Below are 25,530 nucleotides of genomic sequence, written 5' to 3'. Positions count from 1 at the left end.
AACAACTGATATCAAATGGGGAGGCCCTCATCTAAGGATTTAACCACCAGTTGTCTTCGGCTTACTGAGAGATCTGCTTGGGAAAGATAGTCTATGGCATAGGTTGTAAAATGTTGTGAGTTGCCTGTTTTGTGAATAAAGATTGATTGGAACACAGCCACACTCATTTGTATTTTACTGTGTATGGCTGCTTTTATACTGCAATGGCAGAGTTGAATTGTTTCTGACAAAGGCTAGGCTGTAAACCCAAAATATTTACCATCTGGCTCTTTACGAAAAAGCTTTCTGGTCTATGGCATAGTATTTCAAACATTAGAAAAAGCGTACAAATCATTTTGGGATCCTGTTAAAATAGATTTCAGGGGAGCCTGGGTGGCTCAGGTGGTTAAGCCTCGACTTTGGTTCAGGTCATGATCTTGCGATTTGTGAGTCTGAACCCCACACTGGCCTCTTCTGTCAGTGCAGAGTCTGCTTTGGATCCTCTTACTCTCTCTCAAAAATAACAAACATGAAAAATACACATTTCATTCAGAAGGTCTAAGACAAGACTTAGATTCTGTGTTTCTAAGAAGCTCCAGGTGATGCCAGTGCAGCTGGTTGGCACAGCAGACCTTTAGTAGCAGAGGCTTAAGGCATACAATAATCCTAGTCAGTATAGTGTTTCTGAACCTGGGACACTTGTGCTCCATAGGACATTTAACAATTTCTGGAGACATTCTGGGTACTACAACTGGGAGGAAGTACTATTGGCATCTACAAGATAAAGGCCAGAGGTGGCTTACAGTGTACAGAACAGCCAGCTCAGTAAGCCCATAGTAGTGCTGTTGAGAAACCTTGGGTTCTGAGCAAGTTATTAGCCTTGAATGCACGTCAGAGTCAATTAGGAAGCTATGAAAAATACCAATACCCTTTTTAGTTCTAGCCATGAATAATGGGCATCAGATCTCCCCTCCTGCTGTGAAAAGCCCATGAAATGAATACAAACCAATAGAGTTGGACAAAATATATGAAGGAACTTATCACACAGAGAAAACAAGGCTGTGATTCTTGAGGAAAGGAAAACACCCAGAGTGATAAAGGCTACGGTTTCAGATGATCTTTACCTTAGCCCAGCCTTCAAAAAGCCTAAATGAAGTGAAGCATGACTAATCAAGTTGAACCACCAATAAATTATTTGTCTGCCAGAACAAAAGTCAGTACTCTTTAAAGGAATACAATAAAATGTGGAGTTTCAAGAACTGACTAGCAGCCACGATATTCAGCGTATAATAAAACTTTTACGACACACAAGTAACAGGAAACTGTGACCCATAACTAGGAGAAGAGGAGAAATAGGTGTGACCCAGATGGTAAAATTATCAAACAGGGACAATAAAACCACTACATAAGTATGTTCAAGGAATTAAATATAAAGTTAAACATAATTAGTGAACAGATCGAGAGACTCAGCAGAGAAATGGGAAATATAAAATGCTTCTAGAATGGAAAAATACAATAAATGAAGTTAAACATCCACTGGTTAAATAGGTAGAGACCAGGCAAAGGACCAGAATGAAGCACAGCAAGATAAAAGACTAATTTGAAAAACGAACAGAGCCTCCGAAAAGGCCTGAGAGAAGGTAGACAATTCTAACTGCATGTATTTGGATCTCAGAGAAGAGGGATTGAGGCATGAAACAAATCCTAGCTGAAACTTTTCCAGTGATGACAATTACGAACCCACAGATGAAAAAAGCTCAATGAGCCCAAAGCAGAATAAACATAAAGACAACTATCTCTAGAAAACCAAAGATAAAAAGCAAATATTAAAAGCCAGAAGGGACACATTATATATAGGGTCAATGATAAGAATAACTGCTAACTTCTCATCGGAAAAAAAACACAAGACGACAAGAAACATTTTTAAATTCAGAACGAAAAATCTCATGTCAGGTGAGGCCTTCACAATGAAGGTGAGGGGCATCTAGTTCCAGCCAAGGCAGTAAGTACATTCTACTTTATTCCTTCTAATTACTACTAAAGATTTTAGACAAAAATTAATACAACATTCTGAAAGTTGTAGAATAGAAGGCGGACTGGATAAGGACCTTAGAACACACAGAATGACCCAGCCCCAAGTCTCATCCCAACCACCTTTTTTTTTGATGCCTATTTATCCCAGCCTGGGCCACAGTGCAATCTACAATTGGAAAACAACACTGTGCACACAAAAAAGTCCAGGAAAAGCCTGTTGTCTTTAAACAGTGGATCAGCAGGAAGGCAAGTATACAGTTCAGAACACTTGTCTCCTATACCTGCTGTACTTTAGGTGAACACATGAAAGAAGCTGTACCCTTCCCACTTCCCACTAGGGGTTGTGGAAACTGGGGTAGAGTCCTGTCAGGTGTCACCACCATGCGTTAACCAGGAAGCACACCTACCCTTCCCCACCAAGCACTGAGAAGACTAAAGTGGAGCCCTGTCAAAAGACCAACCCCACACTAACAAAGCAGTACCCTCTCCACTGGCGTTATGGAAATTATGAGACAGAGCCCTGTCAATGCCCAGCCTGTACTACTGAGCACTGACTTCTCCTTCCCTCTCTCCCAGACACTCTGGAGACCAAAGGGTAGAGCCTTGTAGACTGTCCTTCCCTGCACTCACAACATAAGTAGTGCTTCTCTTCCTCTGCAACAGACACTGTGGACATTGTGCAGTAGAGCCCTAAGGACCATGCCCAGCCTGCATTAAGCAAACATTAGCAAAAAGCAGCAACCCTCTATTTCTCTTTGGCCTCAAATGTGGATAGGAGCCCAACTGACCCATCACTGTCATGCATTAAAAAAAAAAAAAAAAGTATACCTCACATCCTTCTAGTTAGAAAACCTTGTTCTCAGGAATAGAACTACAAGAGAGCTAACTAGCCAAGCTATAGAAAAAAAAAAAAAATCAATAATACTACAAACCAATGGGATCTGATAATATTTATAGAGCACTACACCTCAAAACAGTAGAATGCATGGTCTCTTTAATCTCTCATTAAGACAATACCCTGTGTCAAAAAATAAACCTTAACAAATTTGAAATGATACAAAATATGTTCTCAGACAATAATATAAATTAGAAATCAGTAACAAAGAAAATGGAAAAAATCTTCACTTAGAAATTAACACACTCCTAACAGCCAAGGCATCAAAAGAAGTCTCATGAAAAAGTACAAAATTAAAAATACTGGGGTGCCTGGGTGGCTCAGTTGGTTAAGCATCCAACTTCAGCCCAAGTCATGATCTTGCAGCTCGTGGGTTCGAGCCCCACATCAGCCTCTCTGCTCTCAGATCCTCTATCTTCCCCTCTCTCTGCCCCTCCCCAACTTGCTCTCTCTCTCTCTGAAAAACAAATCAACGTTAAAAAATAAGTAAAATTAGGGGCACCTGGGTGGCGCAGTCAGTTAAGCAACCAACTTCTGCTCAGATCATGATCTCACAGTTCCTGAGTTTGAGCCCTGCTGACAGCTCAGAGCCTGGAGCCTGCTTCTGATTCTGTGTCTCCCTCTCTTACTGCCCCTACCCTGCTCATGCTCTGTCTCTCAGAAATAAATAAATGTAAATAAATAATAAAATAGGTACAAGAAAAGTACATTACATAAGGATTTATGGGATACAGTTAAACCAATACTTAATAGGACATTTATAGCATTAAATACCTACATTAGAAAAAATGAAAGGGCTCAAACAATAGTCTAACCTTCTACCTAAACTAGAAAAAGGAAAATAAACTAAAAATCAAGTTGAAACAAAGAATAGGAAAATCTGCCCAGTCTAAATCCAGCCTGTTTTGTAGAGTTACCAACTAAGAATTAATTTTAAATTTTTAAATGGTTGCAACAGTTTCTGATTGGAAAATTTTATGGAATTCAAACAAGTGCCATAAAACTTTGTTGGAACTCAGACTCGTTTGTTTACATATTGTATATGATACTTTTGTACTATGGTATACAGCTGAATAGTTGTAACAGAGAGCATGTGACCTATAAAACCTACATATTTAACTATTTGGCTGCTTGCAGAGAACTTTGACTACTCTTGAAATTGAATCCATAGTGAAAAGGAGAAATCTCTAGGCCCAGATGGTTTCACTGGAGAATTCTCTAAAATACTTTATTTACTTTAAAAATTTTTTAAATGTTTATTATTGAGAGAGTGTGAGCACGGGAGGAGCAGAGAAAGCAAGCGACAGAATCTGAAACAGGCTCCAGGCTCTGAGCTGTCAGCACAGAGCCCCATGCGGGGCTTGAACTCATGAGCGGTGAGATCATGTCCTGAGCCAAAGCCGGAAGCTTAACTGACTGAGCCACCCAGGCGCCCCTCTAAAACATTTTAAAAAGAGACAACACGAATTCTACTAATTCTGTTCCAGAAATTAAAAGGAGGAAGACTTGTCAACTCATTTTATGAGGCCAGCACTGCCGTGATACAAACACTGGATAAAGACAGTAGAATAAAAAGAAAGCTACACACCAGTAGTCCTCATTAACAGATGTAAAAGTTCTCAACAAAATACTAGGAAATTGAACCTAACAACATATGAAAAGAATTCTACACCATGTAAGACTAGAGGGGTGCCTGGGTGGCTCAGTCAGTTGAGCATCCGACTTTGGCTCAGGTCATGATCTCACAGTTTGTGAGTTCAAGCCCCACGTTGGGCTCTGTGCTGACAACGTGGAGCCTGGAGCTCACTTCAGATTCTGTGTCTCCCTCTCTCTCTGCCCCTTCCCTGCTCGTGCTCTGTCTCTGTCTCTCTCTCTCTCAAAAATAAACAAACATTAAAGAAATGTAAGACTAGTTCAATATTCAAACACTAATCAATGTCATCCACCATGGCAACAGTGTAAAGCTGAAAAATCATATGATCATATTAATTGATACAGAAAAAGCACTTGATAAAATTTAATACCCATTCATGATAACTCTTAGTACACTAGAAATAGAGGTGAGCCTCATCAACCTGATAACACCTACCAAAAATATACAGCTAACATCACACTAAATGGTGAAGAATAAACAACTCACATGTTCTTCAACACTACGTCCATACTTCAGAACATTCCTTATCAGTAAAAAGGAATGAACTATACTGAGACATGCAAACTCAGATGGATCTCTAGGGCATTATGGTGAATGAAATAAAGCCCATGTCAACAAGTTACATAGTAAAGAATTTGATTTGTACAACATGCTCAAGATAATCTATTATAGTGATATGGAACAAATCAGTGCTTTCCAGGGTTTAGGATAAAAGGGAGGGTGTCCATATAAAGCAATACACGGAAGTTTCTATGTGAGGGAGTTTCTTCCTAGAACAGTTCTGTACAGTAATTTTTGTGATTAGTCTATACATGTAATACAATTTAACAGCAACATACACATATGAGTGCATGTAAAAACTGATGACCAAATAAGGTATGTGTTTTATAGTAGTATGCCAAAGTTAGTTCCTGGTTTTGAAAATTATACTATTAAGATGATGTCATTGGAGGAAGCTGGGTAAAGGGTACACGGGAGCTGAAGGAAGGGTACATGGGAGCTCTCTGTTGCAATTTCTGAGTGTGCAATTATTTTAAAATGAAATGTTAAAAAAATAAATTCAGAGGTAAAATACAGTTCCAGCTCTCCCACACCAAAAAACAAAATACAAACAAACAAACAAAAAAAGTAAAGGTGAAATAAAGATATTTTCAGACAAGAAGTGAGAGAATTAGTCTCCAGGAACTTTCCACTACAATGTTAAAGGAAATTCTCTGCGAAGACGGGAAATGAACCAACTGTAAACTCAGATCTAGAGGGCTGAAGAATTCCAACAGCAATAAATATGAGACTTTTTTTTCCCTCTCAATTTCTTTGAAATAAAAGTGATTTTTAAAAAAAATAATTTAACGTTTATTCATTTTTGAGAGACAGAGACAGAGCATGAGCAGGGAAGGAGCAGAGAGAGAGGGAGACACAGGATCTGAAGCAGACTCCAGGCTCTGAGCTGTCAGCACAGAGCCCAACGTGGAGCTTGAACCCATGAACTGTGAGTTCACAACCTGAGCCAAAGTTGGATGCTTAACTGACTGGGCCACCCAGGCGCCCCAAAACTGATTTTTTAAAGCACAATAGTAACCGCATTATGGAATTAATTATATATGTTAAAGTATGACAACAGTAGCACAAAGGATGGAAATGTATTTTTGCAAGATTCTTACATTATATATGAAGTCGTTTATTAAATCAAGGTAGATTATTATACAAGTGAAAGATGTATATTATAATTTCTAGAGCTATGTTAATATGGTAGCCACCGACCACATATGACTTGAATACTTGGAATATGGCTAGTCTAAATTGAGGTGTGCTGTTAGTGTAAAACACACCAGATTTTGAAGACTTAATATGAAAAAAAGAATGTAATATGTCTCCATTTTTATTATAGTTACAATATTTGGGGTATTGGTTTAATTAGAGTTGTTTTTATATTATTAAAGTAAACTTTAATTAGAGTGGTTTTAGAGCAGGGGTTTGCAAACTTTTTCTTTCAAGGGCAGATAGTAAATATTTTAGGATTTGGGGGCCACGCAGTCTGTGTTCTAAATACTCAGCTCTCCCACTGTAGCATGGAAATACCCATAGACAACATGTAAGAGACTATGTAAACGAATGAGTATGGCTATGTTGCAATATAACTATTTAACTATTAACAATACAACCATATAAGTATATTTAAATATAACTACTTAAAATAGGTGACCCGCTGACTTTGGCCCATAGGCCATATCTTGCTGTACGAAAGTAACCACTACAACAAAAACAAAACAGCCCAGAGAAGCACAGTTTACAAATTGAAGGTATGAGAGACAAATTCCCACTTACTCCAAAAGAAAGCAGGAGGGAGGTAAAAAGTGACAAAGAATAAACGGAGCAAAAAGAAACCAAATAGTGAGATTGTAGATTAAATTGAACTACAATAATTACATTAAATGGAAATGGGACAGATTGAAAGGAAGGTTTGTGAGGTCGTGCAAAAAAGCAAGACTTAAACTGTTATTTACAAAAGCACTCACAGACACAAAGACACAAAACACAAACATTAAACAGAAGGATGGAAAAGGACACACCATGCAAACTAATCATAGGAAGGCTGGAATTATTAAAATTAAAGTAAAATTCAAGGCAAAAGAATATTGACACATGTAAGAAAGATGTTTAACAATGATAAACAATATTTCACCAAGAAGATGTAACAGTTCTGTATCTGTATGTCCCTATTAACAGCATGAAAATTCATGAAGCAAGAACTTACAAAACTAAAGGAAATATAGACAACTCCACAATTACAGTTGAAGATTTAACATACCTTGTCATTGATTGATTAAACAGGAGGATAAAATAAAGCAAAGCAGTAAGGATATAGAAGGACTGAACAACACTATCAATTTAACCTAATCAACATTTATAGAATAGTAAATTCCAAATTCAGAATATATATTTGTTACAAGCACATGAGGAACATTCATCAAACTAAGTCTTCTTCTTGACCATAAAACAAGTTTCAGTGTATTTTAAAGGATTGCAAGAATATGCTCTGATAAATTAGAAGTCAATAACAAAAACATAGCAGTAAAATCTCAAAAATATTTAGGAATTAAAAAATCATGCTTCTAAAATCCATGGGGTCAAAGACTAAGTGAAGGGAAATTAGAAAATATGTTTAACTGAACAACAATGAAACACAATATATCAAGATTTGTGGAATACATCTAAAGCACTGCTTAAAATTCTTTGTAGCTTTATATATTTTAGAAAGAAAGGCTTAAAAGTAATGATTTAAGCATTTACCTTATGAAGCTTAAAAAAAAGAGTACCCAAAATAAGTATAAGGAAATGATAAAGAACGGTAATTAGTAAAAGAGAAAAAAACAAAAACAAAAACAAAAAAAACCCTCAGCAGTAGATAATTCAACAAATCCAAAAATTGGTTCTTTGAAAAGATCAATAAAAGTGATAAGCATCTAGCTAGACTGTAAAAAAAAAAAAAAAAAAAAAGGAAAGAAAAAAATTCCTTGGAAGATACATATTACCAAAGCTGACACAAGAAGAAAAAGAAAATCTAATGATCATTATAGAGAGTAAATTCATAATTAAAGATTTTCCTACAATAAAATTCTAGGCCCAGATGATTTTCTTGCTAAATTCTAGGAAACATTTATGAAAGATAAATCTTACTAAAACAGTTTCTGAAAATAGACATGTCCAATTTGCATAATGACCTGAAAACAAAACCACACAAGGATATTATAAGAAAAAAAATTACAGATCAATATCCCTCATCAACGTAGATATAAAAACCCTTAATGGAATAATAACAAATTGAATTCAGTATGACAACACATCGTGACTAAATGTGGTTTACCCCAGAGAAAAAGGTTGATTTAACACTCAAAAATCAATGCAATTCATTGCACTAGTAAAGGAGAAAAATCATATGATCATTTCAGTAGATCCCAAAAGAGGACTTAATATACACTCATGACTTAATTTTTTTCAACAACTACAATGAAATTTCCTCAGCCTGATAAGAGGGCATTTAGGAAAAACCTACAGCTAACATCATACTTAATGTATAAAGAATGAATGTTTTCCACCAAAGAACAGGAAGAAAGCAAGGATGCCCATGCTCAGTGTAGTATTAGAGGTCATAGAAGGTATAACAAAGCATGAAAAAAAGCTATGAAAGGCATACATGTTGGAAAAGAAGTAAAACTCTATTCACAAACATTACTGACTATGTATAAAATCCTAAGAATCTGCCAAAAAACGAGAATTAAAAAGTGACTTTAGAAAGATCTCAAGACACAAGGTCAATATACAAAATGATATTTACAATAGAATTAAAAAACAAGAGATTTAGAGATAATTTTAATGGAAGATGTATACGATACCTACACCAAAAACTACAAAACACTTAGAGAAATTAAAAATCCACATAAATGGAGACAAGTATCAGGTTCATGCATTGGAAGACTCAAATGTGTTGTTGGGATTTCAGTTGCCCCTAAACTGATCTTTAGATTTAGTGGAATCACAATCAAAATTCCATTTTGCTTTTTAGTGGAAACTGACAAACCGGTTCTTAAATTTTATGGAGAGGAACAGGACCCAAAGCATTCTTGAAGAAAAGGGTTGAAGGACTTGTACTACCTAATTTCAGAACTAGTTGTAAAGCTGCAGTAATTGATGTACTATGGTTTTGGTGTAAGGACAGATAGACTGATTAGAAGACAAGAGATAGTTCAGAAATAGACCACAATTTACACTGTCAGCTGACTTTTGAAAAAGACTCCAAGGAAATTTAATTAGGAGAAGGAAATCTTTTTAACAAATGGTGCTGTGACAGCTGGCTCTGATGGAAAACAAGAACCTCAACCCCTTATACACACAAGAATGATTTGAGCTCATGGACTCAAAATGAAAGCCAAAACTAGAAGGCTTTTAAAAAAATATTTAGCAAACTGTGACCCTATGATAGGCAAAGTTTTCCCAGGTTTCTTTACAGAAAACGTTGATAAATTGAACTTCAAATAAAAATAACAAACAGTTTTTGCTCATTAAAGACAAATAAATGAATAGGGAGGCTGTACACTAGGAGAACATATCCACAATACAGATGTATAAAGAATTCCTACAACTCAGTAATAAGGAGACTATCATCCAAATAAAAATGGATCAAGACATTTTACAAAAGAAGACATATGAATGGGGAGTCAGCACATGAAAATGGTGCCCACAGTTATTAATTATCAGGTCAATGATAATCGGACTCAACAGAAATACTAATACATAAATGTTGGAATGCCCAAAATTAAAAAGACCAACACCACCAAATGCTGGGGAGGATCTGGGATTACTGGTGGGAGTATAAAATGGAAGTACTTGTCAGCTTTTTATAGAGGTGAACGTACATCTGCCCTGTGAACCAGCAATTCCACTTCTCAGGACAAACGAAATGTAACCATAGAAGGACTTGTGTCACAATGTTCATAGCAACTATTAGTTATGATGGCTAGAGCCAGGGGCAGCCCAGGTGTCCTGGGAGAATGGATATATGGCTTATGGTGTACTACACAATGGAGTTCTGCTCAACAAGAACAAATTAGTGATACGTGTAACAATATGGATGAGTTTCAAAAACAAACTAACAAACAAACAAACATGCTGAGTGAAAGAAGCCAGACACAAAAGAGTGCATTCTGTATGACTAACATAGTATGTGACATTCTAGAAGAGGCAAAACTAACCTAGTGTGAAAATCAGAATATCAGAACAGTGGTTGTTTGGGGGAAAGGGACTGACTGAGAAAAGGAACAAAGAGCTTTCTGGAGTGATAAGATCTGCACACACATATCACAAATGCCCACACCAGTTACAATGAATCAATTTCTTGGCTTGGAACCTGGGCATCAGGTTTTTTTTTTTATAGTCCCTTCCTATCTCCATACACAAAGTGATTCTGGTGCATAGTACAGGTTGAAAAAGAACACACAAGAATCTCAAAATTTTGTCACCAAGCAATATTTGTAATTTTACAAATGGGAACTATAAGTTCAAAGGATTCTTATTAGTACTGTAAAAACATTCTCTGGATAAACGTGTATGCTTGTTGGTTGGGTAAGAAATGCCCAACTTGTATGTGTCTAATTTTCACCTTGGCTGCCAAGAGGTTCAGAGCCAAATTCAGTGCTCAGTTTAGTGATTAACGTATCAGTGCCTGATAAACCAATTTTGAGGGGCGAGGGTTTGGGAGATAGAAGATGGGGGGATTAAAATATCCTGTTTCACATTTTAAACTACGTCAAATTATTTGAGGAAAATGATGGTGTATAAATCATATAAAACGTTGGTCATTTTGGAAAAAAAATATTTTTTCATTGAGGATATAAATACATTGATTGTATGCTTCTCCTTCTCAGAAAAAGGTTCGATTAGGAAAGACTTTTGGTGTTGCTTGAATGAGTCCTCTGCTAAAGGTACGTCACGACTCAACCAAATGATCGAATAACGTAAAAAATACATCATTTTACAATACAACCGTATCAACAGGGAAACTCTTCACTCAAATTTGATTATAAGGGCGAGAGTGGAGGAACCCACGTAAGAGTATGGAACATGCTAAGAGTCCCTAATGGATCGTAGATGGCATAAAAAATTTAAGTGCACTTCATTACGTTCTCAGGGTAAAGAAATCAGATCTGTACGCAAATGTGCTCACTGTCCTTCTGTTTCTGTGATGATTGGTGTGGGCTGCTTTGATTTTATCCACTGGATAGGATATTTTCTGCCCCTTCTCATTTAACAAAACCATACAACCTTGGCCCCCAGGAGAAAATAAAAGGTCTTTATACCCAAACGGCATATTCTAATATAACATTAAGGAAAAAAAAAACAAAACACAACAAAAAGCCTCTCACCTGAGCTGTTTCACTGTTAAGCAATCTAGTCAGCAGCTCCTCTGTTTGCACTTTTCTCCCGGTTGAACAGGACTCAGCACTTCTCTCACCACGGATGTTTTTTTCTATTAACCTACTTTGCATCTGATTGACTTGCTTTGTTGCAGCCTTTTGAGAAACAACCTGTTGATTGAGAGTAATAATGTATAATGAAAACTTTTGACACTTGTAAAACAAAAATGCTTCTATGTCCAGATTCTTGAAAATTCTAAACTTTACAAGCTTTGAAAAAAAAAAAAAAGGAAGAATTAAAGAGGAAACCAACAAATGGATGTTATAGAAAGAATATAGCAGTTGGCAAGATCCAGACCGTTTCTCATCAGTAGTACAAGACCAATTAAAATTAGTGTCACTGTTATACGCTCTTTAGAAATTATCTCTACAGATAACTTGCTTATTGAAAACGGCATTTTTACAGAAAACTGTCACATTCTAAAACTGCACATGAATTCATTATTAACCTTTGCTGGGAGTGGATCCAGTACATCTTTTTAGTTTAAATTCTTATTAATTAGAATCTTCGTTTTCTATCATTGAAGTGAGCCTAATGAATGTGAACGTATAAAAGGAGCTTATAATGTTGCTTACTTTCTTATACAGGTAATTTAACCTTTGAGTAGATGAGTAACAGTTCGTGCCACCTGGTACTGTGCACCAGTATCAAAGGTTAAGTTCTACAACAAGCCTGCTGTCTCTCAGGTTCTTTTTCACACCGTGGTGTTATCTGGGGGATGACTGACTCTTAATAACCTTGAAGTAGACACGGAAATCGAAGGGCAGATCCCACAATTCAGCTGGAAGATTAAAAGCCACAGTGAAGATCCTTATGTGAAGTATTTGGTCAGCAGCTTCATGTTTACAGCAGCTGAAAGTGCCATCACCTTTCTTCATGGGTTAAAGAGGGGCCAGAAGATAGGAACAGCACAAGGGGAAATAATGAAGTAGCCAGTGCCAAAACAGAGAATGAATTACGTTGGCTAGGCGAGCAGAGCCTTAATTTGTAGTCTCTCAATTTTTAGCTTCTATTGCCAAGTGTGTTCACTCCTTCCCTTTAAAATATGCTGGTGTTTTGTGGCGAGGTCTAAGCTGTCACAACACCATTCTTTATTCGCCCCTCCTCCCGGATCCCGGCTTCTCAAAGGGTAGCAAAGCCATTGCTTTTCAGTACCCTGACAATTGGCATTGTTCCCTAATCACTCAGGGTTTCTTTATTTTCACCACTCAAGTCTCCCAAACTACTGGGAAAATTCATGGGTAACCACCTTCTGAGTCACACTCCCACTGAAGTCATCTTAGTGATAAATGCTCACCATACCACTGATGCGAAACAAAGGGTTTCCCAAAGCTGTTGTACACCGGTTCGTTCTGATGAAAGACTGGCTTGCCAATCACTGTGAAAATGTGTTTTATGATAGAAGGGATTAGTTGAGATACTGAGGTTTTTAATGCCTCACTTTAGGTATAAGAGTTTCTGGCCTGGGAGCCTCTGATGTACAAACAAAATCTAATCTAATATATTCAGTCCTCTGTGAAGCTTTCTGGAAGAGATGGTGCCTCCTGGATCTGCCGTCAGTTGGCTGGATGGGCAGGTTGCGCTGCCATAAGCATTTCTAGCTAATAAACAAGATGATACCCAGTTTATGGAAATTTTCTATTTCTAGGGGAACTTTTAAAATGGTAAGAGTGAAGTGGGATAAGTTTTACTCTTAATTGTGAACAGAGGTAAAACGTTTTCTCAAAGATGTAAGAGTGAAGATAGAAAACACTCTGGGCATCGCAAGAAATCAAATAAAATACTACCCAAATAGGTGTCATCTTCAAGAGAGAGGCTATTCAGATCAGGTATTTTTTATTTAATTTTCCATTGGCACTTCAGTGTTCCAAGAAATCAGGAATACTTTTGGCCTCCTGAAATCTAGTGAGCCAAAAATGTGCTCACAAATGAGAATTTATATTCTACTTTTCTCACACAGTATAAATATAAATAGAATTATTTTGAGAATTAAAGCTCAAGAAAGAATTTTATGAACTTTCAAGGTCAACACAAAGATTACTACCACGAATAATAATATATATATTCATCCCTGGATTTGCTGCTAACCTCAGATTTAGAGTAAATGAAGGGACAAACTCTTACTTGTCTGAAACGGAAGACAGCTTGAACATTTTCATTCTGCCCTACAGTTACTCCTCTGCCTAGGGAGAGCACTTAGGAAGGATGGGTGTCTGTAGTATTACAATATGGATTCAAGCATCATAACAAGGAGAGAGATATGATAAGCTGGTAAAAGGATCCTCTACTGGCTGTGGAAGAAACAGCTTATTCAGAGGGTTGAACGGGGGCCTTCAATAATGCTGGTTTTCCAACGTGGCTTTAACATTCTCATCTGGGAATTCTAGAGCTTTAGCTCACCTCAATAAGCATTCTTACTGAAATATGGTTTCCTTCAGTGAATTTTGGACATTAAATCCCAGTGGATGGTATAAATAGACTGTGGTAGCCTGATGATAGATTCTTCTAATTTGACAGTGTTACCTCAGGAGCCATCGGAGCTACTAAAGAGTGATTTCAGCTATACAGAACATCATTTTGATTGAGGCAAATGCCCCAAAAGATTTGCCTTTCAGAAAAAAAAATATCAATGTCTCTACTGTCTTGACAAAAATTCATTTCCAATTTAACTCCAGTAACAGTATTGGAGGACTTGTGTAAGAAGGCGGCTCTGTTTACAGGGAACAGTTTATGATGCCTTGTAAAAACCTAGTATTGCAAAAATACCTCCTTTTTCTTTTGCAAAAAGATGCTGTAAGTTTGCCAAGATTCTTAACGGTGATGTGCTATTTTCTAATACCTAACCAAAGCATATTTTTGTTAGGAATACTAAATTTAAAAGGTACAACCATTTCTGCTGAGGGAAATAACATTTAAAAAAAATGAGCATTCATAACTTTCCTTTGAATACTGAATGATAGAAATATTTTATTTACCTAACGGTATATGTTTTCTGGTCCACTGACTTCTTTTTTAGTATCTTTGTCCAAAGAGTGTAAGTCCAGGATTCATTCAATATTCTGTTAAATAACTAGAGTAATCCATGTATGAAGTAACAGAAAACGTTTTTAGTTACTAATAAGGAGATTCTGTCTGGGACTAAAAAGAGAAATCTGGGGCCATGTGGTTGATACTCATTCTGGACCTAAAATAATTTTTATTATGGAAGCAATCAATTGTGGAAACTAGCCTATACTTTTATCATTCAGGGAAACTGAGTACAGCACAGTTTATATTGTCATATTTTGCTTTTCAACATTTTCAAGTTTAGTATTTGCAACATTACAAAATCTGTAAACTTTAAAAATACTTATTCACCACATGGTGAACCTATTTTTATATTAAGATTATAACATATTTATGTGCACTTAAAATACTACAGAAATAAAGTCTTTATTCAGTAACTATTGATCGGCTGTGAACTACATCCCCAAAACCTCTTACTGTCTTTATATCGGGGGTGGTCATATTGTTAGAAATTAACTAAGGTCTTAAGAATGCATATTATTCTTAGTGTTTGCTTTTTACTCATAATCAAAGCCCTCTAATCAAAAGGGAAGAATAAAATATTTTTGATTGAGGCTCATTGGAAAAAATGTTTTATGTTCTATTCTCTGCATATAAAAGTGGTTTCACAACAAACATCTTTTGAATTTGATGAAACTGAAAAATTCTGGTGGATAATAATTAGAATTTTACATCAGAGGATATAACTATCAGTTTTTAAAATGGCTTCTTTTATATTTCAATTAAGTTTATGAAACTGAAAAACTACAGAAAAGGAAAAAAATCTACTTAAATTAGTGTAGATTAAGTGGTGACCATTATTGCAAGGGAGATACTACGTTAAGGAAATGGCTCTTTGTTTTGTTGCAAAAGTGATAAAAACACAAAAGTCAATAAAACTGTTAAAATAAGTCTCAGTAATTACCAAGATCAAAATCCACTGGCTTTTTATTAAACATGAACTTTTGTTCTGCCTTCTGCAATACGTAAATAGTGCTGACAATTGGTTTGTGAGGCATTTGCTACAATAAAATGTAATTGTATCATGAGAGAAAGGTGACAATCAGGAGATCATGAAAAAATTACATATTCTCACTGGTAGTTAATTAGCCATGCAAAACCTCCTCAAACAGATATTCTCTTCTATTAGGAATGATTACTATGCAGGCCTACAGATGTCAATACCACAGTCATTCAAATACTTCTTTCCCTACTAATTGAAGGTTGTAAAGCTCTGGTGCCAAGGTTTTGCTTCCAAAGAGCTAATTTATGACTAGAAGGATATTTTATGTCTTCAGTTGCAGCAGCTACAAAATTCAGCAAATCAGAACCATCTGTGCACTGATACTTGACTCACCATCCATCTAGCGGCCTATCAGTCACGTTAGTTTGCATCCTGCATTCTTGGCTCATGAACACTTGTGATGATCCAAAGTTCATAAGAAATATTAAAAATGAATGGCATCCTGACCCTACCTTATTGCACATGCATCGGGGAGAAAAAGCCCTCCCCACAGGTTTTGCATGTGGATCGTGTCCAGGAAGGACTGGACATTTAGTTGCCTGTCCAGTAGCACTGCTCACAGGAATCTCAGGTTTCCCCCACCCTGTAGAAAATGTTTTAAATCCTAATTCTTGTGTATTGTTTCAAGTTCTCTCTCTCTTTTTTTAAGTCAGTGGGAAGATAACAGAGTATAGGAGAAAAGGGTAACTTAAAACTTTTTAAAAGGTTATTTTTGTAGATTGATATATCAGTGCATACAAGCAGTCTGGTTAAACCTAAGAATATCATCATTATCACCCCCAAATTATGGAATTATGGCCAAACTGGCAAACAAAAGCAGAGGGCAATAACCAAAGAAATCTGAAGAAAAGCAACGAATAAAGGTTGTCCTGAATAAAGTCAGATTAGCCTTTAATCTTACCCTGTTCGTGTCTCTGTGACCTCAGCAACTGCTTTATTTCTTTAATAGTACCCTAAATAGGCCATGGATCCTACTGTTTTTCTCTAAGAGACAATAGGTCAAAAGAACTTGCAACAAAATTTCCTGGAGCTCAGTTAGGAGAAATAGGAATTAAATGTAATAAGCAAGAAAGTGGGTTGTCAGACTCCCTCTGAGACCCAAAACAACTTCATTTGGTAGAAAAGCCTCACAGAAGGTAATCGTAGGATCCCAGGGACTACGTTACTTACTTTTTGATTGTTTGGAGTATCCACATTCACACTCTCTCCTTTAGTGGAAAATTCCAGTGGTCCTAAAGGTGTTCCACCTGGGTTCAGAATTTTCTTGAGCATTTGATAGTTTGGCTTTTCATCATACGCTAAATTATGAGCACATACCAAATACTGGGCTATTTCACCTGTGAAGTGTAAATTTTTTTTACATGTTATTCGTAATTGGCAAGAATTGTCAAGACTCCAATATCATCAAAATCTCTCTATTCTGTCTTACACGTGCACACAACACACATCCTGAAGAAACTAAGAATAAACAGTTCGATGCAAAGCACTTTTCAAATGATATCCAAAAATGACTGAAATATAGTGACTTAGAGATTTGACAAGATGGGAGAAACTGGTAATTTTTTTACACATCTTTGTTGATATGTTTACATTTCACTAATCTTATCAAAGGAAGCAAATTTTAAAATTATAGTTAGTGAGTTTGATTTATGAAGTGCAACTACTAAGAACTACATGAATAATATAATAGGCCAGACATGCTTCATACTTTATGTTGAAGTTTTAAAAATTCAGTTAAAAACAAGTGTTACTTATTATAAACCTCCTTACTTCAACGGAAAAAAAAAAAAATCACTGCAAGTTTTAATTCAGGCTTTGATTTTGAGATTATAAAAGTACATTTAGAGGGATGCCTGGGTGGCTTAGTCAGTTGAGCGTCCGACTTCGGCTCAGGTCATGATCTCACGGTTTGTGAGTTCAAGCGCGGAGTCGGGCTCTGTGCTGACAGCTCAGAGCCTGGAGCCTGCTTCAGATTCTGTGTCTCCCCCTCTCTCTGCCCCTCACCTGCTCATGCTCTACGTCCCTCTGTCTCTCAATAATAAATAAACGTAAAAAAAATTTTTAAAGTACATTTAGAAATGAGCTTGAATGCTAGGTTTTTAGCCATGACTAATTTTAGAATTCATCGAACCTCCCTGGAGTCCTCCACACCTAGCTAGCCTAGTGCATTCACTAGTGCATTCATTATATAGCCTTTCTGATTTAGAGCAGAAGGGTAAAATGTTGCTACATTTTCTTTTCAAGTTTGTTTGTTTATTTTGAGAAAGAGAGAGTGCAAGTGGGAAAGGGGCAGAGAGAGGGGGACAGAGGGAATCCCAAGCAGACTCCCTGCTGTCAGTGTGGAGCCCAGTGTGGGGCTCGAACTCACAAACTGTGAGATCATGACTGAAGCCAAAACCCAGAGTCAGATGCTGAACGGACTGAGCCACCCAGGCATCCCTAATCTTTTTCTAATGTAATCTCTTCCCTAGAACTGTAGTAACCCCCTTCCCCCTGCCAGAAACTATGAACTACAAACTTCTAAATACAAGCAGAATTAGTAACCCAAAGTTACAAATATAGCTGCCTTAAAACAAATGTAGTTTTCATTTTTGTTTCAGATGGAGATTCAATCTAAAATCCAGACACAAGTTAAGTGATCATACCATATACTGTTTAAAATCTGGCATGTTTTCATTTGTTCACAGAGATGTTTAGATACTCCACTTTTTACAAGCTTTTCCCCTTCAAAAACTTATTACTGACACAGACACAAGTACCTTTTACTAAGTTGTTTATATTCCCATGGCAGGGAAAATCTGGGAAGCTTTGTGGGTTGGCAGGAGTGACTTCCTAATCCTTCCTTTCCCCTCCAGGCCCACCTCCATTCCAGTGGGGAACCGCGGACCCTGGGTTTATCTCCCTATGGGGAAGAATTCCAAAAGGAACAGTCACCATCCTGTTCCGCTATGAAAGTCGGAGTGACCATTTTATACCATATTGTCCATAGCCATTTTCTAGGAATATAAGGCTACTGTGGTGAAAATGAGAACTCTTAGCTCCAGGTTTTTTTGGTTTTGTTTTTTGGGTTTTTCTTTTTTCTTTTCTTTTCTTTTCTTTTTTCTTTTCTTTTCTTTTCTTCCTTCCCTTTCTTTTGATACTTAGGCAATTATAATGCAACCTACTTTTTCCCCTAATGTCTAAGATATACCAAATTCTGTTCTCTAACATTTGATCAAACAGATCTCTATTAGCTAGCAAGTAGTTATAACTCATGTTTCCAGAAGCCCATTGGGGAGGTTTGATTGCTGAAGGGATGATTAAAAAGAAAATGAGATTAAATTACATTCACTGTTATTTTAATGTAAATATTCTGTTGTTCTTTGGCCCTTTCAAGATTGGTAAACCAGGTTTGGCATATATTATTATAATTCTATTAACCAAAATATCCCAAATGGAGGAGAGAGCTGAATAATCGGGGAGAAGTTTTCACAGGTCACCATTAGAAGGCAATGGAAGATCCTGGCACGGCACCAATGGACAGCAGCTGTGCGGCAAAGCCTTCATGGGTCTGGGGCTTGGAAAAATGAGGCATCGGTGAGGTAGGAAAAGGAGAGAAAGAACCGCCCTCTTATAAATTCATTATTATCAACCTGAAGCTTAGACTATTGTGATGTATTACTGCTTTAAATGTGAGCCTTCCAAGATCTAGATTTATTATATTAAGTATACTTTTTAATTTACTAGCATATTTCTGGAGCTATAAAACAAAATGCTTTGGGTAGTATGAAATGGTGATATTCTTGAATCATCTGCTTTTAAGCTAATGAAATATTAAGTATCATTACTATCAAGAAATACAAACTTTTCAAACTATTATTATTACACTGAACTAGACATGCGTGTTTCAACCTCTGTGGTGGTTTTATTTCATAAGCTGCCTTAGTAATAAACCTTTTATAAATCGGATTAATTGTCATGCTTGCAATACCCACTCCTCAGCACGACCAACTAAGGGATCTTCAGTTAATAGTAAAGTTTCAAAGTTTTATGCTTTAGAAACAGAAATCTGCATTTTATAAAATAATAGGATGGTCTCAAATAAATGGTTTGTACTGAAAATGGGGGACCGGGCACTCCTGTCATTTCTCATTATCATCCAAATCTTCTGATCTCCAGTAATAGAAGTGTCCCGAGTATACACAGGTCCACAGGCATTTATCTTGTGGGACCCAGGGCATCTGGGCTTTCTTTTCCATTCCAGAACAGTTAGTTGCCTTTCGTGCAGGAGGGGCAGAAAAGGTAAAGGAGATACACAGTGAAAAAAAATTTTTTTGACATCTCCCATCTCTCTTTTTTGCTGTCTTATTGAGTAAAACATAAACGGTATAACTTGGTCAAAATGTCAATAAGCATATTAGCCAAGAAAGAATATTGGCATTTGAACCACATCACTCAGTGCAGTTACAGAAAGGAAAAGCCTTCAGTCCATCCCCTGACCCCCAGGAGAATACTCCCCCTATGGCGCCTCCATCAGAAGAGGGACCACAGAAAGTGGGAAGCAGGAGGCACAACACTGGGGCAGGCTTAGGACTTGGGGAATAGAGGTGGAAAAGCAGAACTGCTTTGTTCTTCTTTCGTTTCCCATGGAAATGAACATTTTCGTTTCTTGTCAAAGAAGGGCTATAAATATAAGTTTAAGATGATTTAACTCTACTTTTAAACTCTCAGATGGAAACTGATGCTATTTGACCTTATCTAGAGGGTCAGCTTACACATTTACTTTCATAAGTCAGCTAAAAGCTAACGTTGAGATTACCCAATATAGAGAGAGAACAAGGTTCTTTCTGCTTATCTGTCTCTGAGAAAAAGTGAGGCTGACAATAGAAGGGACTCTTTTCTCTAAGACAATCGAACTCATTTGCTAAATTGGTGAACTACGTGCTATGCATGCATATGCAAACGACAGGCACTTGGGTAATTCTGAATTGACTATTTTTACTGATAATTCTGTCAATTTAAAGAATTCCAAAACAATCCATACTAACTCAAAAGAGAAAACCATTTAATGAAATGTACCTTCAAATCCCAAGGTTATATGCCTTTGCTAATCCAAAATTTTTTTGCAGGCTGTTCAGAGCGCAAACCCTGAAGGGTTCAGCGATGCAAGTGTTCAATGATATGGTTATTTTATTTTATTTTTATTTTATTTTTTTAAGTTTATTTATTTTGAGAGAGAGAAAGCGAGAGAGTACAAGCGGAGGAGGGGCAGAGAGAAGGAGAGGCAGAATCCCAAGCAGGCTCTGCACCATCAGCACAGAGCCCTGTGTGGAGCTCGAACTCAGCAAGATCATGACCTGAGCCGAGATCCAATCAGATGCTTAACCAACTGTGCCACCTAGGCACCCCAATGATTTGTTTTTTTTAAATTAATGATTGAAGGTGCTTTTTCCTTAGATCAACTTTATCTTCTTTGAACAATATGAAGAGGAACAAAAACAGAACGTCAACTCTAAAAATACTAGATACAGTTGACTATTAAACCTGTATATGATACCCCCTCCCCTGCCAAAAAAAAAAAAATCAGTCAACAAAGCCTACAACACTGCCTAAATATTTTCTTGTAGCATTCTTGTGTTCTAATGTCAAAGAGGATGTAAACATTCTCTTCCGTAGCAACTTATCTGTAACCCTGTGTAGGGTTTTCTCTGACCCATGTGGCAGTGGGAGAGTGTGGGTTAAGCAAAAGCTGTAAAACAAGAGTGACAAATGTGGTGACGTGTAAATCACATAGGAGAAGGTAGAAGTTATCATTTGACTTACAGCAACTGCTTCCGGAAGGAGCCCATTTAAGCACTGACTCAGGAAGCTCATCCAACAGACTAAAATGAAGTAGAGTAATACACAATTAATTTGTTTGTAATCCTGCGATTTGTTGTTTTGATTAGAAAACAAAATTCAAATTCTGTGTTAGTAGGTCACCCATATTGTGACCTTCAATATTTTTTTCACCCACCTGTTATGGATAAGAGGGTAAGTAGAGGAGGAGGGGATCCCTCCATTCTCACTGACCAATTTTATATCAACCACCTAGAAACTAAATGTAGATTTATACTATAAATGCTTGCATTCGAAGTTTGTAATACAAAAGTAGGGATATCCATCATGATTTTTTCTTAAAAACAAGAAAAAATACATAGGAAAATTCGATCTGGATTTTCAGGAGATTTTTCCTCAGGTACTTACCACTGGGGAGGGGCAAATTAATTATTTATGTATACTGTTCCCCAGTGGGAGCAGTATATGCTATCCTATGATTCGAGAGGTTAACATTAAATAACCAAACAACAAAACAACAACCAAGAAAAGTCATTTTTCTAACTCTTTCCAGTGTTTTAGACTGAACAAGTACAATTTTTTTAAGTTGCTTCATCCACCAGTAATATAAACATGCAACTAAAATTACTGACATGAACGTCTGATTGACAAACTCAGGCCCAGGCAGAATTGCAACAATAAATTCACTGATCTAATATTACCCTATGTCAGGTAGATAAAAGGCATAGGGAGATAAAGTATTATGACTGTATACGCAAGCATGCCCTTACAAGGAAATTCAGAGTATGCCTTCTTAGCAGTTGAATGAATTATGATTATATAATATCAGAAGTTTAAAAATGTCTGTAGCTTATCTTAATTATAAACTTCATTATGTATCAGCTTCACTGGCTTATAGATTTATATTAGTAATTAAATAAAAATGAAGATATTAATATACATAAGGATCCCCAAAATGGAAATAGAGGTTACATTTATTAACATTATATTTTATTATTTTACATGATACACTATTTTTGTATTTGAATATACACACATAGGCATATTCTTTAGATATCCACAATGAATTCAACTACATATGTATATTCTTAAAAGATTACAACAAATCATATTCATAAGTTTTCTTAAAAGAAAAAATACACATAATCAATAAAATTAAAATGTGAGCCTTTTAAATATAGTACATTATTCAAATCAGGTAAACTGAGGTTAAAAACTGGATATCCAGATTGCTTACACATGCCCATTTCTGTGCTTTGACTTGACCCATACATTGAAGAGTGTTGGTTAATATGGACACATTAATCACTGCAGTAAAAAACTGATTAGATAGTTCTAATATTGACTTATATGAATGTGTTCGTTTGGGGTAAGGGACTAGGATGGTCAAGATTCCAGGCAGAGAAATATTTCATATAATATATCCGTACTTACAAATGTAACCTGCATTACTTTGCATCTGCAGGCTATATCCTATCAGGCACTGACACCACACTGAATTTGAAGACTGATTTCAAATCAGACTGATTTACCCCTTCTGTAAACTTCTGTTGGGACTCACCCTACTTAAAACATAGCTGCCTTTTCCAATCACAATATTACACGTGTGGATAACTACTGTTGAGCATATCCTAGTATATAATGAAAAACTGGCTATTCTGTGCTGCATGCAATTGCTTTCTGTTAAGCCTTATCAGTGAGAAATTAGTAAAATAGTAACATACTCTGTTCTCAGTCTGACCTAGTTCTCTGCTAACAGATTCTAGATGAGAAGAATTGAATGAGGAATATTAAAAGTGTTTATGTGGTTGCAAGATTATCTCTTATATAAATACCTTATATAAAAGTTTTGTTTGTTTCTTCCTTAAGAAACAAAACTTCCCTCCAAGATACAGAATTAAGAAAGAGGTATATTGCTCTCACTTGAAAAATACAAGCCGAATTTGTCCCATTTCTCGTTGTTGCTTCGCCCAGTTAATATCAACCCCACCGAACTCAGACTGCCTCCTTATACATGTACAATGCTAATTTGAAAATACTCTTCCTTGAAAAGACTACCACCTAGAATCTAAGCTTTGGAAAACACCATGTAAAAGAACAAACACTTCACTTTATGTTTTGCATGACAACTCACATACATGCGATTTCATAGGTGTCTTCTTAATTGATTTTATGTCTGTAAGGTGTTTGGTTTTTCAAAAAATAGTTTTCAAATTTCAGAAATTTGCCTTGGTTCTCAGACTAGGAGAATGGCAATCTTCTCTGGGATATTTACTCCCTTTAATGTATCCCTTCAGACCTGCCGCTGTACGTGATGGAATACTTGAAAATGTGTACTTTGTTTTAGCAGTCTGAACAGCCACAGGGTCCCGCAGGCTCCGCTCCCAGGGCAGTCTCCCACATAACCACCGCAGCAGGCAGTAGCCAAGGGTTTCGAGGTCACTTCGTCTGGACAGGGCTAGAGGAGGAAGCATTGAGAAAGAAACATGAGGGACAAGCAAGTTTTGAGACAGAGAGAAATTGTCGAATGAACTACCACTGATGAAATACGAAAAAGCCAAATGGGCAAATGTGTTTTGTTTGTTCAGCTGGACTAAAACTTAAACGCCCAGGCTTTTGGCCCCAGTCCACAGACAGGCAGTGACTTGTTGCTGTTGAAAGTAAGGGTCAGTTTCCTCACCTCCTCCAACTTCATCCTTCCTTAGTCTGGCCTGTCACATGAACTTGATCTCCATGGCCTCTGACATGATCCAGACAACCCATAACCTGGCACCAACACTTTCTCAAAGAGCCAAGCAGTAAAACAAAGAAATAAATGTCTGCAGCTAAATTGCTAACATATGTTCCAGGAAGTCCATGGGGTCTGCGTTGGTCATGCAGAGACCCTTTGAGTGCAGACTAAACACTGATGGCCTTTCCTGTTCCACTCACACTGGGAGCATTTGATGTTGGAAGAATATGACAAAACTGCCATCTAGTGTGCAGTATTAAAAAACAGGTCTGTCGTAAGATTTTTCAATTAAATGAAAGTATAGGGTAAAAAATGCCTCCTGCTTTTAGGTATCCGGTTCGAAAATTTTACAAATATTTTCAGATATATAAGCAGTGCCAAGCTAAAATTCTGGCCAAATATCCTGAACAGAAATATAAAGGTGAGGCAATGGTGTGCATGGGGTAGAGGCAGAGGTGGTTGGATACAGATTTTTGAAGTCAAACAGAGGCTTTCAGAATTTACAATAAGATGGCTTTTCATCAAAAAATACAGAACATTTCAGGCCACTGTAAGTATCATTTATATCAAACTATTAAATGCTGTAGACTGATTTTATCATAATTTTATATATTTTTTAAAATACCTATTTCAAAAGATGGACAATGAAATCTAATATAAGTAAAAAATACATATAACAAATACTACTGAAATAATGATTAACACATTAATGAGATCCCACAAAGTGATCTCATTTTTTTTTATAACCATTTCAAATTGTCATAAAACAATGGGCTGGTATTTACATTTCTGCCATTACTTGAATGTTCATCTGTGTAGGGAAATAAAATCTCCTAAGTGCAGTATGTGGCTGTTAAACCTGCTGTAAACAGGTATCCTATTTTATTATCTTTCATTAAATAAACTCTGAAAAGTCACTCAGGAAACTTAGTTTTTAATTTAAAAAGTCACCTACTAAGAAGAATGCTGCTAGCACATCATAACTACTTTTGGTTAGCATACACAAGTTATAATAAAAGCAGAAGACAAGATTAACTCTTACACATACTCGATCTTAACTGCTATTAGAGTATTGGATTATTAAAGGCCCTCCAATTGAGCAGAATGCTACAGTCCCATGGGTACTATTTACTTTCTTCACAAGCTTCAACAATGTCCTAATGCAAGACTTGGCTCTCCTATTCAAAGAAAAACACAATCTCTACCACGCTGGTTGGTACTGATTTCTTCAGTAATAAATCTCCCACTAATAATGGAATGGCTCCATTTATACAGATGTATTCACAAGTCCCTTTTCCATTATGGCAATTCCCGATTACCACCACTTTAAATTCACATCCTCTAATTTTCTTTTCTTTTCTTTTTTTTTTTTTAATTTT

At 36.6% G+C, this 25,530-nt stretch overlaps 1 protein-coding gene across 5 annotated transcripts in view; it reads right to left on the bottom strand.

Moving 5' to 3' along the window:
• Positions 1-25,530, bottom strand: part of VRK2 (VRK serine/threonine kinase 2) — a 110,404-nt gene that overhangs the window by 3,890 nt on the left and 80,984 nt on the right. For all 5 annotated transcript variants that reach the window (XM_043603433.1, XM_043603435.1, XM_043603432.1 and 2 more), the window contains 4 exons: positions 23,758-23,878; positions 21,406-21,464; positions 16,774-16,940; positions 11,483-11,644 (listed from right to left, as the gene is read on the bottom strand). In XM_043603433.1, the coding sequence (XP_043459368.1) occupies positions 11,483-11,644; positions 16,774-16,940; positions 21,406-21,464; positions 23,758-23,878 (509 nt within the window). The remainder of the gene's footprint in view (positions 1-11,482; positions 11,645-16,773; positions 16,941-21,405; positions 21,465-23,757; positions 23,879-25,530) is intronic.

Source organism: Prionailurus bengalensis, chromosome A3 (genome assembly GCF_016509475.1).
Source record: "Prionailurus bengalensis isolate Pbe53 chromosome A3, Fcat_Pben_1.1_paternal_pri, whole genome shotgun sequence".
Taxonomy (NCBI): Eukaryota; Metazoa; Chordata; class Mammalia; order Carnivora; family Felidae; genus Prionailurus; species Prionailurus bengalensis.
This window is presented reverse-complemented; position numbering and strand designations above follow the sequence as displayed.